Raw genomic sequence first — 22331 nt, forward strand, 5'->3', positions numbered from 1 at the left:
GCAGAATGAAAGCAGACAAAAACATAATAGCAAAATAAAACAAACCAGTAACTTGCAAAGTGATAAGAAAAAATTCCACCAAAAGGCAAATGAAGAGAGAAATGTTGTCTTTACATTGGTTTTTTAGATACATAAAAGCAGCCATTCCAAGAAAAAAACAAAGTTAAAATAATCAAATAAACTAGAAAAATAAATGTCCAAAGTAATGAATGTGAATTTCTTACTAGGATTTGAAGCATACCTCTCCAATTAAATCATCGTGTACATCACCAACAACTTCCAGAGATTCCAGCACAGTCCCGGTAGAACCTCCTATTAGTAGGACCTAAATAATTCACAAAGAAGATTAAAGCGCTGATTTTCTTTATAAAAGGCATATAGCAACAATCTGAATTTCGAACACAAAATGTAAGAGAAAAAAGACTAAAGTACTTCACAGAATTAGAAAGAAGTTAAAAAGCATGACATCTCAATATAGAGTTATGCAAACAAGCAACACCAAACTGTGTAGTGTACAATTTAGCAAGGCTACCACCGCAGAAATGTCAATCACAATTCACATGTTACAATGAATGCTTAACGATATATGTTCCTCTTTCAACCATGAATTCTTGCAACTGCTTATTCTTCCTGATTTAGCATGCCCATTTTTTTGAGAAATTTAGCAGATATTTCAATGCTGTCATATAGCATAAAACGAACCACCACCGTTCCTACGCAACAACAGAAAAAGAATGCAACATAATTCTCTTGGCAATCTATATTTCACAGTTTGTGCAGCTCTCAGGAGTTGCAATGCAAAGTCAACAAAAGGTTGCCACCCTGAGGATTCATCACTTAAGAAGAGGCAGAAAATTACTGTATCTTCAGTATGATCAACATAGCGGTAAGCATGGAGGGAGTTAGTTTGATCATCAGAATGAATTTACTGTTAAATTAAGGTAGAGAAAAGAAAGAATGACACGAGCCAACTTGGGGGCTTGGAATTTTCAAAACGGAAATAGATGGTCGAACGATGAAATTCAAAATTACTATTTCTAACACTATCATTAACTATTCAATCGAATCTTCCAAAAAATTGAAAGACCCACTAACAAAAGAATTTTAAATTAACTAAAAATAAATAATTAAAAAATAAATTTATCTATCTCTATATTGATCATATCTACTATACACATTGCCCCATCTTTCACTCAGTTTCTATCTCAAAACTTCAACATGAAAAAATTAGTTTAAAATTATCATGAGCTATAATCCTCTCAGTGAATACTCATGCTTCTATAATACAATAATATAACAAGAAAAAAAATGCATGCTGGTCAAAGTACTATAAATTAGTGTAGAATCATTTGACAATTTATCAGTCACTATGATCATTCAAGAAAACTCATAACATTCATTATATTGTATTGTATCATTTAAATATCTTTACTTTTTTTATACATGCATCCGTCGAGCACAAACTAAAAAATACCAATTAAAATATATTAATATCAATAAAAAAAAAAAAGTAATTGTGTGCATTGATATTTTAACGTCCCTGGGTATCATAACAGAATTATAAATCAACATGCAAATGCAAAGATACAATAAATAATTTTATTTGTATTATACTTAGCTTTCAAAACTTTCTATTATAATCTACATGCAATAAATAATCATAACTATGTAAATCTCTGACATTCATTTATATAAGACCAATTTGACAAACAGAAAAAATGAACATTTACAAGTTTGCCCCTCAACTTATGTATTTAAATATCTAACACCTAAACTTCAATTTTTTCATATATTTCACCCCTTAGGTTTTTCATCGTTGCCCCTGACATCTGATTTAACTCGAGAAGGCTTTGTCCCTCACATCTGAGACATTGACCTCTCGCGCTCAAGCTTGTTGGCTTCGTCTCCTTCACACATAAAGCCTCTATCTCCGGCATGAGACATCTTCACTTGAACGCAAATCCACTTCCTGCGCTGCTTTGGTGTAACACTTCAGAATTTAACGAAACTGTTTAGCACCGGTTTCATGTTATTAAGATGAGAATCCATGAACCAAGCACAAAAAGAAGACAAATGGGAGGAATCATAGTGGGAGACAAAGCAAACAGGAGGATGCACGTTGAAAGATGAGAACAACAACACGTGTAAGCTTGAGATTTTAGAAATGGACCTAATAGAGCATAATTTGATTGAGCATAATTGTGAAAACTTTGAAAAATTAGCTCTATTATTCGATGCAATCACTAGAGTGATTAGGGATAAGTTTGAGCCTTTAGACACATTAACTAACTTTAAAATTTTAGTATCTTCTATAGTTGAGACACCCGAGTTAGAACTTAAATTCTACAAAAAATATTTGAGGCATGACTTTTTAGCAGAATTTTCAACTTTGCCTATAATTATTTCTTTCGATTTGAGTGAATTACATGAGACAAAGTTAGTGATAGTATTGAGGTAATTTTAGAAAAGTGTTTGGTTAGAACATTGCGGATATTAAAAAAATAAATCCTTCCTTATTTATGCATAAAATAGTAATGAAAGAATCAAGACCCAAAGGATAATCCCCGAACATGGTAGATTTAGTAAAAAAGAAGATTCTCAAATAGTTTGATGAAGACATTGAAAATCCTATATCTGATAGTGCATAGGTGAGCCAATTCATTGTGTTCCTCAAAAAGGAGTGGTGACAAAAGTAGAAAATGATAAGAATGAGCTTATACACACTAAGAGTGTCACAAATTAGAGAATTTGTACTGACTATAAGAAATTAAGCAAAGCAACTAGAAATCACCATTTTCCCTTACCTTTACCCTATCAAATGATAAATAAATTGGCAAAATAACCCCACTTTTGCTTCATAGATTGATATCACCAAATTTCTATAGCACCAAAAGACTAGTATAAGACCATTTTCATTAGTCTCAATATTTAGGAGAATGCCCTTTGTCTTATGTAATGCCTCTGCTACATTCCAAAGATGCATGATTTCTATTTTCTTTGATTTGATTGAAAAGGGGATTGAAGTGTTCATGGATAACTTTTTTTAGTTTTGGCACTTCCTTTGATACATATCTCGAATATTTAGCAAGTATTTTGTAGATATGTGAACAGACTAATGTTGTGTTGAAATAGAAAAAAGTGTCAATTCATTATCAATAAAGGGATTGTTCTAAGGCATAAACTTTTTGAGAAATAGATGGAGGTAAATCAAGCTAAGATTCAATTCATAGAAAAACTACCCCCACCTATGTTAGTAAAACTCTAAATGATCTACAAATCAACTATACCACCACTAAAAAATAGTTACTAGCAATAGTGTTCGCATTTTACAAATTTAGATCCTACTCAATTAGTACTAAAGTGAGATTTACTTGGATCACTCAACTATCAAATATCTGGTGATTAAGAAGGATGTCAGAGCCCGCTTGATCACATAGACACTTCTGCTACAAGAATTTGATACTGATAGTGTTTATAGAAAATGTATTGAGAATCAGATAATCGATCATTTGTTGAGACTTGAGAAAAAAATTTTGAGGATTTGTTTAATGAAATTAATAAGAATTTTCCCGATTAACAACTTCTTGCAATTGTTGAACAAACTATTCCTTATTATGCTGACATTGCGAATTACATTATTACTCACATTATCCCATATGATGTCATATAACCAAAGCAAAAAGTGTCTGATGTTAGATTTTTTTTTTTGTATGACAAACCTTATTTTTTAGGAAATGTAAAGACCAAATTATTAGGTGTATCTCCTTAGAAGTAGAAAACAATATTAGATTGTGTCATGACTCAGATATTGGATGAAATTTTAATGGTTTAGAATTGCTTCTAAAATCTTACAAACATAATTTTATTAGTCTACCCTATTTAAGGATGTTAATGAATATATTAAGAAATGTGATAAATGTCAACATGGGAGTAATATTTGAAAAATATATAAAATTCCATTAAAATGTATTTTATAAGAAAAACTTTGATGTTAGGGAGGTGAATTTCAAGAGACCTTCATATTATTTTTATGAAATAAATACATTTTGATTGTAGCAAATTATGTCTCAAACATGTTTCAGCACCTGCCAGTTGAAGCCCAGTTGAACATGGGCCGAGTCCAGTTCAGTTTCCTATTGCACCACCCTTCAGACAATTCGAGAAGGGAAAGATTCCTAGAAAAATATAACTTTATAAAAGGGGAATTATTCTACTCTCATATGAAATAAGTGCAAGGTTCACCCTGAAGAGGCCTTTCAAATTTGTTCTGCTCCTCCGAAATTTCTAGCATTTGGAATATACTTCACTGCTTCACAATATTTTTAGCACTACTAATACCAACAGATGCATCATGAAGATAAATGTTGTCAAAGGGAAATATGACATTCTATGGGACTCATTCTTCCTAGCTGCTTTTTGGATTATCTGGAAGAAAAAGAAACCGAGATGTTTTAGGATAAAATCACAAATATTAAGCTTCTTTAGGACAAAATTGCATCATGACATATTTCCGGTGCACACCCCAAGGAAAAAATACTTCAAAAATCACCAAATTGATTGAGGATTTCAATTTGCTTTGATCAACGATAAAGTTATTCGTGAGATATATATAAAGATGAAAATTTTCCTTAATTTTTGATAAATTGTCCCCTACCTTACTCTATTTCAATGTTTTTAAAATCGCGCGTCACGTGCAAAGCGAAGCGAATGACGCATGCTTCACTACGCTGAAGCGCGGAAGTGTTTTGAAGTGTTGAAGCAAAGCAGTTGGTCTGTTCACACTTTAGTGAGAGGGAATAAAGGGATACTAAATTAATTTAGCTTGTTTTATGAAACTTGAGACCTTATTTATTTTGTTTATGCTTTAGAATTTAAATTTGTTTTAATTTAAATTTTTTTTTTGTCATTTTTGAAGCTTTTAATTATTGTAGCAAACTATTAGAAATTAATCAAAATTATAATTCGCAGGTTCACTCTCAATGTTTGCTTTTAAGTTAAGTATTGCACGACATTGTTTTTTATTTTATTTCAATTTTAAGTCATACTTTATATTTTATGATTGTTAATGAAGATATTTATACATTAATAGTTTTATATAACCTATTAGCATTTCAGTTAATAAAAGCACCGCTTCACTCTGAATTTTGTGTTTTGAAGTAAAAATAAAGCCTTGCAAATTGCATTGCACATTGCACTTTGATTTTCTCTTGATCTATTTCCCTTCACTAGGAAGGGATCCTTGAACCGAGCTTAACACATACATACATATGTTTCTTGGATCTGCTCCAAGAACCAGAGGAAGAGGCAGGTCAAAACTGTCTCGTCCATAGACACTTGTTTTTGCATGTTTTCTTTTTTCTGAGTTTTTTGTATCTTTTTGTTGGGATATCTTCGCACCATGTATCGTATGAGGAGGGCATCATCTATTGGGCCCTCTCATACAACTTTTTGTATCCTTATTTATTCAGCCCTAGAGCTTCCATATATATATATATATATCGATGGCGTCGGTGGCTGGTTTCTCCACTAGGGCTTCGCCCGATGGCGATTCCCTGGTATGATCTTTGGCTTTCCGGAAGTTCTTCTCTCACTCGACGACAATTTCTGCATTCGTTGACAACGACGTAGAGATGTTGCGGCTTCGTTAGCGCCAGCTTCTGCGTCGAGCGTCGACCTCGTCGAGCTGCAAGTTCCGCAACTCGTCTTTCTGCATCGGCGTCCAGCTCGGCGACTTGTTTTTTTGCATCGACTCGTCTTGTTGCGTCGGCGTCCAGTTTTGGAGTCTTTCCTTCAGTTTCGACGCTTCTTCTGCTTGTGTCTGAGCCAGTGCTTCTCTCTGGCTCGTTCTTTTGCTTTGTTTCTGCGCCTGTCTTTCTCTCCAGCCGGACACAAGTTTCTCGCTGCAGAGTTCTGATGACACTTCCTTCTTCTTTGGCTGAACCGACAAAGACTTCCTTTGACGTGGTGGGAAACCCTCAGGTGGAGTTCACAGTGGTATTCCCCTCAAACTATAAGGAATGTCGCGATGACACAGATAATTGTTCTTTTGTTAAGAAGATGATTGTCCTTTTGTTAAGAAGGGAAGTAGAAAAGATGGGAAAGCAGCAATTTTTTTCTCTGACTCAGTGATTTCTACCATGACAGAAAAATTCAAGTTTGCTCTCATTGGAAAATTTTAGTGGGGACACCTACCTATGGAGGTTATCAAAAATAGCGTAGATGATCTTAAGCCAGTAAGCAAGTGGAAGGTGGGATTTATGGATGAGAGACATGTGTTGATCCAACTAACAATGGCTGAAGACTACACTAGAATTTTCTCCAAGAAATCTTAATATCGCAGGAAAAGCTATGAAGTTACTTAAGCGGTCTCATGATTTCGACCCAAATCATGAAACTCTCACTATACCAGTATGGTTTAGTTTACCTGGTCTCAAACTACATTTTTTTCACCATCAGGTTTTCTACTATACTGGGGTCATCCTAGGAAATCCTTTGAAGCTAAATCTACCTACTTTCAACCTAACCAGACCCTCGGTGGCCAGAATACTTGTGGAAAGGGATATTACTTTATCGGATGTTACTGAAGTCTGGCTGGGCACAACTCACAATGGATATTGGCATCAAATCATCTTGAAACACAACCCCATATTGTACCCACTGTAAGATGTTTAGTCATATCCTTGATAAATGCTACAAGCTTCATCCTAATTTGAAAACTAAGGTTCAAGTGAATAATGATGGGTCTAACCCCACTACTCTGGACATTTTAGTTCTACCTGTAGAGGACACTACCACAGTCTGTTGCCCCTGAGGACCCCCCTCATGACACTGCTTTTACTGTTACTACGAGGGATGTGATGTTGGCACCTTCAAATCCCATAGAAAACAACACTGGTGGACTATTACCTACCAATGAAAGTGTTCAGACTGATAATCAGGAGAGCCTCGCAGCTCCACTCCTTCAGGAAGTATCCAGTGTAGAGGCAACTCATACTTCACATATGCTAGAACCTATTGTGGGTACTATGGTTGGTATTCCTTTTGCTTCAACTCTACCACCCCATCAGACTGATTCTTCGGAAGAGGAATGGCAGGTTTATTCCGGGAGGAAGAAGAAGAATGGAGGCAGACTCCAACTCGGGAACATATTGGATGATATATTGGTTACTTCTGGCAATGACAATCATCTTACTAGCTTGCTTCTTTCCTAGAACTAGAGGCAGAGGCAAGACCAAATTGGGTCGCTCTCGAGCCACCTGATGCTATGTATTTCGACACTGCTAGGTTTTTTATTTAAGTATATAATGTATTTTTCTGTTTTTTCTAGTTTTAGAACCATTTGTGATTTTTTAGTGGGCAGGGTGTCATGTTTGGGTCATCCCACACTTTTTATCTGTATCTTTCTTTCTACTAAATATATATATATATATATATATATAGTAATCAACCTAGCAAATCTTTCTTAGTTATTAAAAACTTTCTTAAGAATGACATAAAAATTATTTCTTACAGCTTAAAATCTCTTTCTATTGTACTCATAACTCATTACCCTCCTCTAGAATATCCATTTTGCCAGATTAGTAAATTTGTATAAATAGACATCGATTTGCATGAATTTTGCATTCAGCTCAATCATTTCAATCTGCATTACAAAATGGTGTTATGCTCGTTATGCATTAAAAATTCCAATATATTAGACCATGCCACTTTCTACTTCAAAAGAAATACTTCGGAATATTAATTGATGTGCCAAAAAAAAAATAATATCTAAGCAGAAGGCTAAATTGTTCGATGAGATGTACCCAAAACGTGCAAGTCTCAACTTGTACCAAGAAAAACTGAAGACAAGAATATATAATGAGAAGCATACAGTTAGAACAACTATTGCCGTGGTAGCTGTGAATATTGTTTTTCCATGTCCTTCAGGAAGGTCATGTACAGATTGTAGAGCAAGGGCGAAAGCCATAGCACCTCTGAGTCCTATTATTGAGAAAATGAACAAAAAAATGGAAATGAAAAATAAAAATAATACATTAAACCTAGAGCACCAAGCAAACTTACCACTATACCAGAGTGCTTTCTGATGTTTCATTGGAATATGTCGGCTGGTTGGCCTTGCTAAATTGACCAAGTAAGCACAAGAAAAAACATTTGCAGCTCTTCAAAAGTGAATATTCAAGTTGTTAGTATGAAAATAACAACAGTTCCAAACAACAAAATGTTAAATTTCCTTCACCCAAAGAAAACCGCTAAGGGAGGGGAAAGTGGCCAAGTTTAATCAAGATCATTTAATGAATAAAATACGGCCTGAAAAATTCTTGATGATCTAGTTTGAAAAAATTGAGAGAACCACAAGAACAGGAAAAGAAAATCACAAAAGGATAAAACAATAGGAAGATGCACAATAAAAAAACTGTAAATACTACTTCGAGTGATCAATATTAAGTCATATTTGGGCAAGCGTTGTCATGTTTATTAGTCATTTTATCTTGTCAATTGCCCAAGATAAAATAATTCGATATCATTTTGGGCATATGAGTTTGTATTTGAATTTAGAAGGGTTAGAACGTCCATAAATTATGACTTCTATTCTAATTACCATTTACTAGGAATTAGAATATTATTTAAGAGGAAGGCCACATATTCTTATTCCTTGAGTTCAAAAATACAAAAGTTATAGATATACAAGACAACACAAAGAGATAGCATAGAAAGAAATAAATTAAATCTAAGAAAAAACAATAATTCATAAACAAAGATATGCATAGAGAAATTTTTCTCCACTACATTGAATATATAGTAGCTGAAAACAGTGATTCCAACTTGCAGTGGGGTTTTCCAGACAATGATATTCTGGTGTAACAGATAGAGGCAGTCCATGTGATTTTCCATCTAGGAAAGGTGCACTAATGGCAGGGAGATTTAATCTTGTCCAACTTTGTCCATGCGGTAGCTGAGATCATGTGGGCCTCCTCCTAGGAGAAATCCAATAGCTGGAGGAGTAATACAGAGACTGCAAACAGCAGGAAGAGTCTTAGGGATTCAAGACCGCACCCACTACCATGACCCTTACCAACAAGAAATTCCAAGATTGAGCAGACCAAGCCGCCACTTATACTCTTTTTTAAGAAGTATAGAGCCGTTAATTTCCCTAAAAAGATACATTATTTACACACTCCCCTTTAAGTTGAGAATATATGTCGATCATTCGGAGTTAAAAAATATTAGTGTCAAATTGAGTTTGCTAATGGGCTTTAGTAATAATACCAGAAATTTGAGATTTCTTAGAGGTGCAAATCACTTTCAAAAAAAGTTCTGGTACATATCTTTCTTTTATAACGTGTCTATTAATATCCATATGTTTTGTCCTATCATGACAAATAGGATCATTAGCAAAAGTTATTTAGCATGGTTGTCATACACCATCATCATTGAATCTTTAATATAATTAATTAGATCCTTGGGGGACCATTTAAGTTATATTCCTGGCTGATCGCAACTCTGCTTTCATACTAGTTTTAGTGACAAAATACTACTTTTTTTACTTTTCCAAGAGACAAAATCATCCCGTAAAAATAAGCAAAAGCCAAAAGTGTTGGTATGTTCAATTAAAGTCCTGTCAATTTAGTAGCAGCAAGGATTTCAATAGTCCTTTTGTTCCTTTTATGAGGAACAGACCTTTTTTTGGTGAACCTTCTAAGATACCATAATATTATGTATACAATATTAACATGTTCCTCCATGGGATTATTCATTTATCTGTCAACTACACTATCTTGAAAGTAGATGTCAGATTTAGCGTGAAAAGGAAGATAATTTTTCCAACCAATTGTTGAAACCCTTCTTTTTCAATCTATATTGTATCATTTTTTTATCCAAATTTATTGATAGGGTCCATTGGGGTGTCAACAAGCTCACATAGGTCCAGAACACATTTTTATTGAGAGAAAGATATACCCTTGTTTATCTTTGTATCATTTTTTTATCCAAATTTATTGATAGGGTCCATTGGGGTGTCAACAAGCTCACATAGGTCCAGAACACATTTTTATTGAGAGAAAGATATACCCTTGTTTATCTTACAATTTTCAGACAAAGGAAATACTTTAAGAACCCAAGATTTTTAATCTCCAATTCATTAACCAAGATTCCTTTTAGTCTACAAATAACTTCCTCATGATTACGAGTTAATATAATACCATCAACATGGATAATAAGGATCGTTGTTCTGTCTGCTGATGAATCAATAACAAACGCAGTGTGATCAATGTATCCCTGAGAAGATTCATGCTTTTTAACAGCAGTAGTGAATATATCCAACAAAGCTATTAGGGATAGTTTTAGGCCATATAAAAACTCCTTGAGTTTACAAATTTTATTTATTTTGTTAGTGGTCCCAAATTCAGCTAGTATAATCATATATACTTCATTTTCTAGGTTCCTATTTAGAAAGGCATATTTAGCATTCAATTAATAATGTGCTCAGTCATGGTGAACAGCAAGAGAAAGAAAACCTCAGATGATGTTAATATTAGCAAAATGCGCAAGTGATAGTTTTAGGCCATATAAACATTCCTTGAGTTTACAAATTTTATTTATTGTATTAGTGGCCTCAAATTCAGATAGATTAATCATATATACTTCATTTTCTAGGTACCTATTTAAAAAGGCAAACAATTAATGAAGTGCTCTGTCCTGGTTAACAGCAAGAGAAAGAAAACCCCCGATGATGTTAATATTAACAACATAGGCAAAAGTTTTTTTATAATGACATCATATAATTGAGTAAATTCTTTTGTAGTCAAACTAGCAATACTCCCATTAGCCTTGTATTTGGTTGAAAATACATTTGCAACAATCAAGGCGAGAGTTTATTGGTATCGTATTTTTCCAAAGCCAAAATTTTCTCCTGCTAAGTGTTTCTAGACCATGTTAAAAAAAAAAACTTAAGTGACTTCAATTTTTATTCCTCAAGGGGCCAACACGTGCATAATTTCTAGAAGATACATGACATAATATGAACACACGACATAAAGAGAAATAAACTAAAAATTATTGAAATAATAATAGTTGACGATCACAGATAAGAATCCAAAAATTTATTCTCCTACATCTAGAATGTATATGGCATAAAGGATTCAAACTTGAAGTAGCAGTCTTAGAAATTACTATTAATAGCTGGAGGTATAAACGCTCCCCAACCCAAGAAAAAAAAATTGGTTTTCTATCTAGGAAAGACACACCAATAAAAGGAAGATTGAATTGTGTGCAACCGTAATTGTTTGGGTTTACCTCTAAGTGAAAAGTGCCAGCAACAAGAGCAATTCTAGTGATTTTGGAAATGGTATGGAAATAAAGTGACAAGAAACACAACATAACCACTAGTAATTTTATAGAAGCCATTAACTGAAAATTCAACAAACGAAAAAACAAATGACAATGACAAATACTAGAGAATAGGGTGTAGGTGGTGTCAGTTAGGTTTTGGACCACCAAAGTGGTGACAAAAAGGCGGCTAGCAAACTGGAAAAGGAGGACAGCAAGATAGTTGTGCTCCCTGAGCGGCGACAGAAGGTTGGATGCAGAAAACAACAAGTTTTGTATTTTCTAGAGGTGGGTGGTGGCGGCGGCAGGAAAAGGAGGACAGCAAGATAGTTGTGCTCCCTGACCGGCGACAGAAGGTTAGATGCAGAAAACAACAAGTTTCGTATTTTCTAGAGGTGGGTGGTGGCGGCGGCGACAGACAAACAATGGAAGGGATGTGGGATCTATCACGACCCGACCGAGGCTTGGAATCAACTAAAATGGGAACAAGGGTTAGACGGTGTGAATAAAAATTTTGATATTCATTTCCTATTACTTGCTATTAACAGATCACTGAGTCACTAATTAAATTAATTAACATGATATATTTAAATTTTACCTCGTTATTGGCTTTCAGTATCTTATATTCATATTATCTCTTCTAACGCTTATCATCAAAAAACTTGAAAAAGTATGTTTAAAATAATAATAAGCTAAACAAGCTAGCGAATACCCATACTCATAAACCAAAGTAATACAATAGAAAAATGAAGCAATATGCATACTAATCAAACTATTAATAAATCAATAAAAATATTTGATGTTATGCAAACAACCTTATTATATCAATACTATATCAATATCATTCTATATTTGTACAACCGTCATACGAGCATCGTCTAAAAATTATGTCAATTAAGACAAATTAATATAAATATATTTTTCCATATGCATGCACGGGTACCTTAGTGTTTCACCACTAGTACCATCAAAGGGTGATCAATCCATCATAGTCAGTCATGCACACACAAACAATCAACATAAACATATTATTCATGTATTCTGAGAATTCAATTCAACATACTTTAAAGAGCATACACCAAATGCATGAAAGTAATTAGCTACAACATTCATTAAAAATATGACAAATAAATAAAAAAATAACTTAATTAGAGTAAAGCATGTGCAAGTGTAATTAAGTGCAAAATCGTTGAGAAGAAATAAAATATTATTATAGATTAAAAGTACAACACTCACCTCAATGTCTATTAATTTGTCTTGATATTAATTCTTTTAGAATTGAAAGCGTAAAGTAAACATAATATAAAACTTAATTAATTTCTTATTTTAATAAACTATTAACTTTTTATTATTTAATTATTTAAATTTACTTTATGTAATTCCGTTTAATTTTGATTCAATATATATATCATAAATTTTGATATTTCAGTGAGAATTTGAAAAAATGATGAAAGAGGTTCCTAGAATTGTAAATAGCAATGTTTGGGGTGCTATGTATGTAATTGCCCCATTAATATATTAATGGTTTGTCATATTTAAGAATTATTTTAACATTATAGTTTTTTTTTCTATTTTATGACTTATGCCTTGCTAAAACAAAACAACTCAATTCACAGTTTCACCTTTTTAAACCTTGGATCAAATTAAATCAACTACTAGCTCAAGCTTTGTTTATTCTTAACTTGCCTACAGTTGTAATATCCATCCGAACTTGTCATGCAACCATTCATCCAAATAGGTGAACCTGTCATTCATTCCCTAAAGAGTCTTCCACTATTCACCTTGGTACCCACCAAGTTGGCATCAATCTAGATCTCTTAAAGTTCGGTTGGGTCTCCACAGCATCTAATTGGCCTTCTCTTCATCTTATTTTGAATCCATTCAGGTCAAGTCCTGACACAAAGCCTCTTGACTGCTAATGACTTTTCAAGGCCTCTCACTTCCAATGGAATCTTTCTAGTTACATGTAGACCATGTGCCTATCATCTATTGCTTGAAGCGAGTCTTTCTCTATAAATTATTTAGATCAAGACCCTACATGAGTCAGTTTATCTTCCAGAATCTATTGGTATCCATTCATAATCTACTTGAAGTCCATTCAAATTCTATCCCTCCCTATTGCAGGAATTCTTATCATCAACATTCTAATGGAAGAATTCTATGCCAAATGAAATTAATCACTTGTTGTTCCTATTAGGCACCAATCACCACTTATAAGGCCACACTTAGCAGCAATATTGTCATCCATGGCTACATGAGCACAACCTATTGTTTCTTTAGCCCCCATAATGTAATAACCAAATAAATAAATAAAAATGGCTGTGTAGGTTTTGTCATAATTGATTTCAATTAAGAGATAAAAGGGAAGTTTCGAACATAGCTATTTGAGAGAGACGAGCGAGCTGAGGTCCTGTGCAAAACAAAGACGAGCACGAAGAAAAATCAAGCAAGAGGTGAATGCAAGAGAAGAGAAGCATGAGTATCGCATGCTGTAAGATCAATGGCACTTAGATAGGAGGAATGCAAGGAGCGAGCACGAAGAAAAATCAAGCAAGAGGTGAATGCAGGAGAAGAGAAGCATGAGTATCGCATGCTGTAAGATGAATGGCACTTAGATAGGAGGAATGCAAGGAGAGAGGATGACTCGTGTCTTGGAGACAAGTTGCTTATAGGTGACAACACAACAACGAGGTGTGGTCATATATGGCTAAACAACAGGAAAAAAGAAGGTTATACAAGAAGAGTAACAATCGAACAATTAGAGCAGACGAATGTTCTGTAAAAACAGCAAGCAAGTACATAAGGCAGTGAAGATGACGAAGATCGAAGGGGTAAAATGACATAAGGTGAGCGCTTATTTTAATTTAATAAATAGTTAATTTGATATAAACTTTGTTAAATATTAACTTTAGATTTTGATTGAATAATGTCAAAATTCGATAATTACAAAATATATGAATCAAGAGGTTGTTGATATTGCAAAAAAAAAGTCTTACGAGGTACAAATATAAAAAATTATGGAATTGAAAGAAATGTTCCATATATTCCATTTTGTGTTTTCATTGGTTAAACCATGATAGTATAGACAAATTAAATGAATTTTTAATGTTTTAAAAAGTTATATTACATTTCTCTTGATAGTTTAACAAATATTTTAATGATTAAAAGAAATATAACGAAAAATCAAATGAAATAAAAGTACAAATCAATCACAGTAGTCACCCCCTTAAAGTCTTAACTGGAGATATTATTGTACAAGTGCATAAATATGAAAATGAAAAAGGTTAAGAAAAGGAAACAAAAAAAAGAAATGAAAATGGATGCATCTTAATTAATGCAATATCATAGATGGTGCACCTAAGATGACTTCTTACATGAAATATGATTGAATATGTGAAAAAATTTCTAATTAAATGACATAGAAATATTTAAAAACTTAATAAAATAAAATTTAATGTTTTATCATTTTTATACAGAATGAATTTTAGACAATATGCAAAATAATTTAGTATATAGTAGAATTGTAATTATTCACAAAGTTGTTGTATAATTTAACATGTTTAATTAAATATTTTAAGAAAAGCTCATTTGAATTAAATGAAAAACAGAAAAAAAAATTGTTTGCATAAAAATATGGGCTAATAAAAATTGATTTTCAGAAAAAATAATGTATTTCATATTAATTTTTTTTATTAAATTTGTTGGTTTAATTCGATATTGTTTTCTATTTTGATAATGTTACAGAAATTTTACAGTTTAGTAGTTCTTTGCTATTTGGAAGATTATAATAGGATGTTGTAATTGTAAGAATAGTATGACACTGCACACCCGACCAGCTGTGCCCAACTTAAAAATTCTATGCTCCAAAGCCGAGTCATCACACTTGACATATTTCACTCATCCCGTATGCATGGCTACCTCACTTCCTTAGACCATCTCCAACTGTAATGCATATCCTGTCATAGCCTTAGACAATAGAAGGCAACTCTGCCAATTTACTCTCTCATCTGCATCTTCTCAAAACCTCTTTAAAGTTTTTTGTCAAATCCTCACAAATAATAGCTTGGTTTCTCATAACTCCATTAATCCAACTCTTCTCTTTGTGTAGAAGCATTGTAACGAAAATAATTACAATTTATTCCACAGTAGAAATTTCACCCCCCACCCCCCACCCCCCACATCACTATAGTAATCAACAAAACAAATCACTTAAAACCACAATATTCATACTTGGATGTGTTTTCATGCTTTCTTTTTTCCTCTCTCTCTAATAAACATAGCTTGACTTATAGTCTCATTATTTTGAACTCTGAACACGCCATGGTTGAATGGGTACAATCAAAGTCATTATTAAAAATTGTCATATGCTTTACTTATTATGGGAATTTAATCAAAGTGTAAAACTTTAAATACTACAAAATATATGATCTCCTTGTTCATGCAAAGTTCTCGCTTATCTTGTTCTATTTCCTTTTACCATTTCAATCTCATTCTTTTGGTTTTTTTTTAAGGGCTTTTTTTTGGTAACTTCTTTATTATTTCTAGTTCTGTTAATGGTCGAGGGGGCGGGTGCATCAACCTCCCTATATATATATATATATATATATATTTATATATTTGGAAACGCCCAAGGGCAAATTTTATTGAAATTGAAAAGGTACATAAAGGTTGTATGAGAGGACCCAATAAAGATGCCCTACCCATACAGAATAATGAGGAATTTTTTATTGATATGAAAGGGAGTATAAATAACCCTTACATGAATCCTAGAATAGGAAAGATAATAAAAATAAATAACATAAAAGAAAAGATATAACACATAATATCTCTAATTACTCAATTCAAATTAATTCTTTGGAGATAAATGAAACAACATTAAATAGAAAAGCCTAAAATAAGAAAGTAAATAAATCATATCCAAGAAATTAAATCTAAAATAGGAAAGGAAATAAAGTTATATTAGATAATAAATTTAATCATCGTAACTTCTAATAGAAATAAATTATATCTCGTAGTAATATTACTTCAAACACCCCCACAAGTTAAAACATGATTTAAAACCATGTTCAACTTTGATTTGAAAATATCAAACAATGGGCGAGAAAGACCCGGTGAAGTAGAATTTGAAGTTTTCATCTCGTAGTAATATTACTTCAAACACCCCCACAAGTTAAAACATGATTTAAAACCATGTTCAACTTTGATTTGAAAATATCAAACAATGGGCGAGAAAGACCCGGTGAAGTAGAATTTGAAGTTTTCATCTCGTAGTGCGGTGGTCTTTGACTGCAGTTTATACAATGTCTGTAAGTAGGCAGAAGACTCCTATAAGTAATGATGCAGAAGAGTTCGCAGAAAAGTAGACAACCTGCATTTAAGTTAACTGCGGTTAACTTTGATTGCAGTTCCTACAGTGTCTATAGGTAGACAGAAGACTCCTACAAGTAATGATACAGAGTAAACAACCTGTACAAAAAACTAACTTCTAGTTGACCGCGGTTGTCTTTGACTGTAGTTCCTGCAGTATCTCTAGGAAGGTGGAAGACTCCGATAGGTAATGCTGGAAAGGAGTTCGTAGCAAAGTAGACAACCAACAGGAAAAACTGCAGGGTATGACCTACAAAAAAAAAGAAAAGCTCTGGAGATAGGCCTTGCTGCAGAAAAAGATCCGAAGGATCTTATACAGAAAAAAGTTCCGAAGGATGGTCAGCCACATGACAAGCTCTGGATGAGGGTCTGCTGCAAGAAAGATTCCGGAGGGCCTGATACAGAAAAATGTTCTGGAGAAGGGTTCTGCTATAGGAAAAAAGCTCCAAAGGAAGAAGCTCTGCACCGAGGAGGGCATGCAACAATATACTTCCAGCTGCAAAGAATTTTGGTAGCAAAGGAAAAACAGAGGACTTGCATGGAGTTTTTTAGTGGTAGGGAAGAAACGATGGAGAAAGGCATGTAGACTGACTGTTGGGATTCCATTCAAAGATAAATCTAGTCTTGCCTCTGTAATAACCTTTTTCAAGTCCTTTCGAAAGCAAACCAATAATGAACTCCTCTGTAACAAGCTTCTTTTTGTCTCCACAATCCATGCAAGTGAAATGGCAAATGACGCCACAGAGGCTGCTGCAGGAATTTACGGTCAACAGAAATTTGGGGTCCTTGGGAAGCTTTCAGTAAGGTCTGCTGGGAAGTTTTTCAACCGGCAGAGATGATTTCCAGATGAAAAGGACCTACATAGAAGAGGTCTAGCTACCTGAAATCTACAGAGGTAGAAATCATATATTTGATCCATGAACCCACAAGACAACATTTCATCCGCCTTCTCCAAAAAAAACACTTTGATGTAGTTAGGAAGAAGAGATCGCCTCCTTGACATATCAAACACATGATGAACACCGCTAGAAAGTATTCACTGATTCTCCCTAACGCTCGTCCTTCCCACACAAGCATGAACCTTCACACTGAGGTAATCACCAAGTGCTCGCATAACTTTTTTGATCTGTTACACCAGTTCTCTCGTAGGAGCAAGAACCAACCTGATATTCAACAAACTATAGCTGCAGCAGAATTCCAGAACAAAAAAGTTATCGCCTTTCCCGTCCCAGATTGCGCCTGATGAATAATATCCAAACCCTTGTAGACAATTACCCTTTGCGGAATCGCAGAAGGTTTCTCAAACCTGTAACTATAAATGTATCGCAGAAGATTTTCCTGAATGCCTATGGAATCAAAGCTTTCATAAGCCTCAACATAAGTTGTAAAGAACTCCTGTCCATCACTTGTAAGCAGCTCATTCAAATTTCTGTCGTATTTTTGACCATTAAATTGAAACCCTTCTGGAGCAAGTCCAGTCACTTTCTTCTTGAGAGAAGACAAATGTGGGAGAGGGAAAATCTGTTGCCACTATTTGTTGCGGCCGGATGAGAAGGCAACTAGCGACAAGCTAGCAGGTGATGTTTGGAAGGGAACAACTGCTGGAAGGACCAACAACTGAACCTTCAGGAACCCGACTAAAGGAAAGCCTGCAGGGAAGCCGACAGCTTAATGACATAAGAAAAACCTGCAGAGAGTGCTGGCAAAAACAGAAAAAAACTGCAAGATGTCAGCGGCTAGGTAGATGTCTCGACAACAACCAGGGTTCTATCCCAGGAAAGGCCTGCAACACGGTAAAGATTGTCGACTGCAAAGAATAGAAAGTTTTCGGCGGCAATAGACGCTAGGATTTTTTTTTGGCTCTGATATCGTGCTAAAATTTAGAATAATGCAAAATTTTTTATTGATATGAAAAGGAATATAAATAACCTTTACATGAATCATAGAATAGGAGAAACATAAAAAAATAACAGGAAAGTGAAGATATAACACCTAATATCTCCAATTAATCTTATCATACTAATTATATGGAGATAAAGGAAACAACATAAAATAGGAAAGCCTAAAATAAGAAAGTAAATAAAGTTAATCCAAGAAAATAAATAAAAAATAAGAAAGAAAATAAAGTTATATAAACAAACAAATCTAATTCTCCTAACATTACTTCTAATATATATATATATATATATATATATATATATTAAAAAAAAAGCCCACGGGCTGATTTTATTGAAATAGAAAGAATGCATAAAGATTGTATGAGAGGGCCCAATAAAGGCACCATACCCATACGATACCAAGTACAGTAATACTCCAACAAAAAGATACATATGGACTCAAAAAATTAAAACATGTTAAAAACAAGTAGCTAGGGAGGAGTCAGTTTAGTCCTGCATCTTTCTATAATTTTAGGAGCGGAGCCAAATAACAAACTTTGAAGTGTCGTGTCATTGCTAGGAGTAACCAAAGTATCATCCATTAAGTTTCCAAGTTGGAGTGTGCCCCGAGCCTCCTTCCGCCGAGAAGTATAAACCTGTCATTCTTCATCTGAAGACTAACGCATGTGATCCTCGGTTTGATTAGATATTATAACAGCAGTAGAAGTAAAAGCATTCGCTGCCACAACGATAAGTTCCAGTGTATGTGAAGTGTGAATTGTTAAATCTGCACCTGATGCTTCCTGAATAGGAGCTGCGGGGATATCCTGATTTTTTGTCCGAACATTATCCCTTATAGTATGGTCAGGAGAAGGGTTCCCAGGGACAGACACCATTCTTGTGGTGAACCCCTCCTGAGGTTGGCTGTCATCAGGTTTGCTGGGAGCGCTTTTAGGTGCACTAACAACATGTTCCCGTTTTTGACTATTAGTTCTCAACTGTTGGTGTAATCTGAAACATTTCTCTTGCAGGTGTCCAAACATCTTGCAGTGTTTGCAGTAGTGAAGTTTTTGTTCCATAATAATTTTCTGTCAATAACAATTGTGAGCAGAGCCAAGTCAGGCTTCTTCTACATCTGGTAGTGTAATATCTATTTCAATCAAAATCCTTGCAATATAGGGCCTTGAGAAATGAACTGTATGTGTGTCTGTCGGCCGTTTTATTTTTAACCTTCGTGATTCGATAAAGTAGTGATTTTGTGATTTTGAAAAAAATTTAAATATGAATATAACCCTTTTATTTATTTTTAAAAGTAGCATTTCAATTTTAAAATAAGTGAGACCAAACGAGTCTCACATTTTAAATAGCTTAGATGAATGAATGCAATATTACAAGTAATACACTTATCCCGAAGAATAAGTATATCACTTGTAATAGGAATTCAATCACCTATACTAAAGAATTTGTGATATTCGTTTTGGTCTGAGAAATATTTTATAAAAAGACCAACAAGTTCCCCTACCTAACATAAAAAATTAGATAGGGTTTATTTTATCTGGGTTTCTGGTTCCCTATAGAGGCAAACCCCTATAGTTAATTATATCTTAAATGATCGAAATCACTTAAGAAAACTCTCGATTAAGATCAGGTGGTTTTATTTTCGAGATTTCGAAGTTTAGGCTTTCACGATTGGACATGGGAAAATCAAATATGAATGACTCAAAATAAGAACAATTATTTAAGGAATCCAAAAGGAAGAAAAGTAGGGGATATCACAGATCCAGGAGAAACCCCGGAGATGTCCCAACTGTCCTAATGTTTGGTTTTATATCTTTTGAAAATATGTAGTTTAATATTTCAATCCTGCAAATTATTTAAAATTTAGGACTTATGTTTACACAATATCGAACTGTGCAAATAGCCTAAAAATATAGGAGGATTTACACCGTACTACACGGTAACCTCGAAATCCTAAAGCGTTAGGACTTATAATCGTACAACAGAGTTATACAAAAAAGCCTAGAGAGTGATCCTATGGGTTGTTATTTAAACTAAAGAAGGTGATAGGTGATGTGAATGTGTTTATGTGATGTGAATGTGTTTCGCTGCTGCAGATCCACCTGGAAATTGTTCCTCGTCGCGCTGCCCACGATGTTCACTCCAAACTCTTCGTAGTAGCACCTCCTGGTTTAGTTTTAGTTTTGAATATGCTCCTAACCACTAGGTTATTCTACACTAAGACATAGCATATCAAAGTAACTAAGCATGTAGTGTGAAAGAACAATAACAATGTAATGTACAATAAAAAAAAGACAGTATAACATGCTAAAAGAAAAGTATAACATGCTATAAAGAGTAGTATAACATAATATAAAAGCAATATAACATGCTGAGAAATAAAATGCTGCAATATAAATTAAACCTGTGCACCTGGTAGGTTCATTACTCCTTTAAGTTTAGCTAACACGCGCTGTGTAAAAGAGGAAAGTATGACCTGAGAAAGACTTAACAGAAATAGGTAAATCGTAACAGAAACAGGTAAATCGTAGGAAAAAGACAAACAAATATAATGAAATACAATATCACATATAAAAAACCAAGAATAGGAAATTTACATGTGATATTGGGATGTCCCCAATTGCCAGGAGGATTTGAGTGTAAGACAAACTCAAATCCCAGAGCATTGAGTTTCAGTTTTGGTCAAGTTAAGGTAAGAATTTCATTATTTGATCTAATTAAATCAGTCATGAATCACAATCTAGTGCACCCTCATGCCTAGTGTCCTGGTTATCTCATGAAATGGGGTCAGATGTCTGGCATCTTAGGATTATTTGAAAATTAGGATGATAAACTATCTCTTAAGATGTGCTCCTAAGATCTAGGAAACCTACACCTTAGTTTAAACTTGAAGTGTCTTAAAGTGTCTAACCTCAACTAAGTGTCTCTCAACTAACCCTCAAATATCTTTAGATTAAGCTTAGCACACCATCAGACTCCTAAAACCTAAGGGGTAAACCTATAGCTTCGACAAAAGAGTTGTAAAGTGTGATTCAAATCTAATTAGGACAATTGGATGCAGGTTTATTCCAAACATAAAGGACCTAAGTGCAGGTCTACTAATCTTTCCAATCCATATCCTTAATTGTTATCTAAACCTTCACTTTCTTCCAACCCCTAAATATTCTTCCAATTTACAGTTTTATCTTTTATATGCAAAAAGGAAAGGTAGATGGTTCACTATCTCATCCTCCCTTTAAATTTAATCACCTCGAATGTCCAAATCTTATTTTTAAATTTTCTTTCCCTTTCTCTTTCACCTATCTTTCTCTTTCCTTCTTATTTCCCTTAAGACTGTGAATCATTTCTGAATATAATTAAATCGAAAATTCTCATTTTTAACTTGACGGTTAAAAAAAATAAATAAATAAATAGAAAATATAATGAACGAAAAAGAGACCGATACATTTTTAAAGCCAAGCCAAATCAGTGACGTTTAAAATAAAATCATGAATGTATCGGTCTAAAACGATTAAATTCGTCAAAAAGGAAAATAATCGGATCAATCCCGAGAAGGATATCCTTTCCAAGTGGCACTTTTATGGATTTCCAAACCCCTTTATGAATCAAATTTGATATGAATCTCAAAATGAAGCTCCGGGAGTCTTGAATCAATCTTAAAAAGATATCATTTTCTTACTTTTTTATCAACGCGTGGCATTTTCATGAATTTCCAAGCCTCTTCATAAATCAAATTTACATCAA

General features: G+C 33.9%; 1 protein-coding gene across 2 annotated transcripts in view; it reads right to left on the reverse strand.

The window, feature by feature from the left end:
- LOC110031489 (sodium/hydrogen exchanger 6-like) overlaps nt 1-22331 on the reverse strand; it is a 64855-nt gene that overhangs the window by 6253 nt on the left and 36271 nt on the right. For both annotated transcript variants that reach the window (XM_020734705.1, XM_020734706.1), the window contains 3 exons: nt 8062-8159; nt 7871-7980; nt 242-325 (listed from right to left, as the gene is read on the reverse strand). In XM_020734705.1, coding sequence (XP_020590364.1) covers nt 242-325; nt 7871-7980; nt 8062-8159 — 292 coding nt within the window. The remainder of the gene's footprint in view (nt 1-241; nt 326-7870; nt 7981-8061; nt 8160-22331) is intronic.

This window comes from Phalaenopsis equestris, unplaced genomic scaffold (genome assembly GCF_001263595.1).
Source record: "Phalaenopsis equestris unplaced genomic scaffold, ASM126359v1 Scaffold000834, whole genome shotgun sequence".
NCBI classification, from domain to species: Eukaryota; Viridiplantae; Streptophyta; class Magnoliopsida; order Asparagales; family Orchidaceae; genus Phalaenopsis; species Phalaenopsis equestris.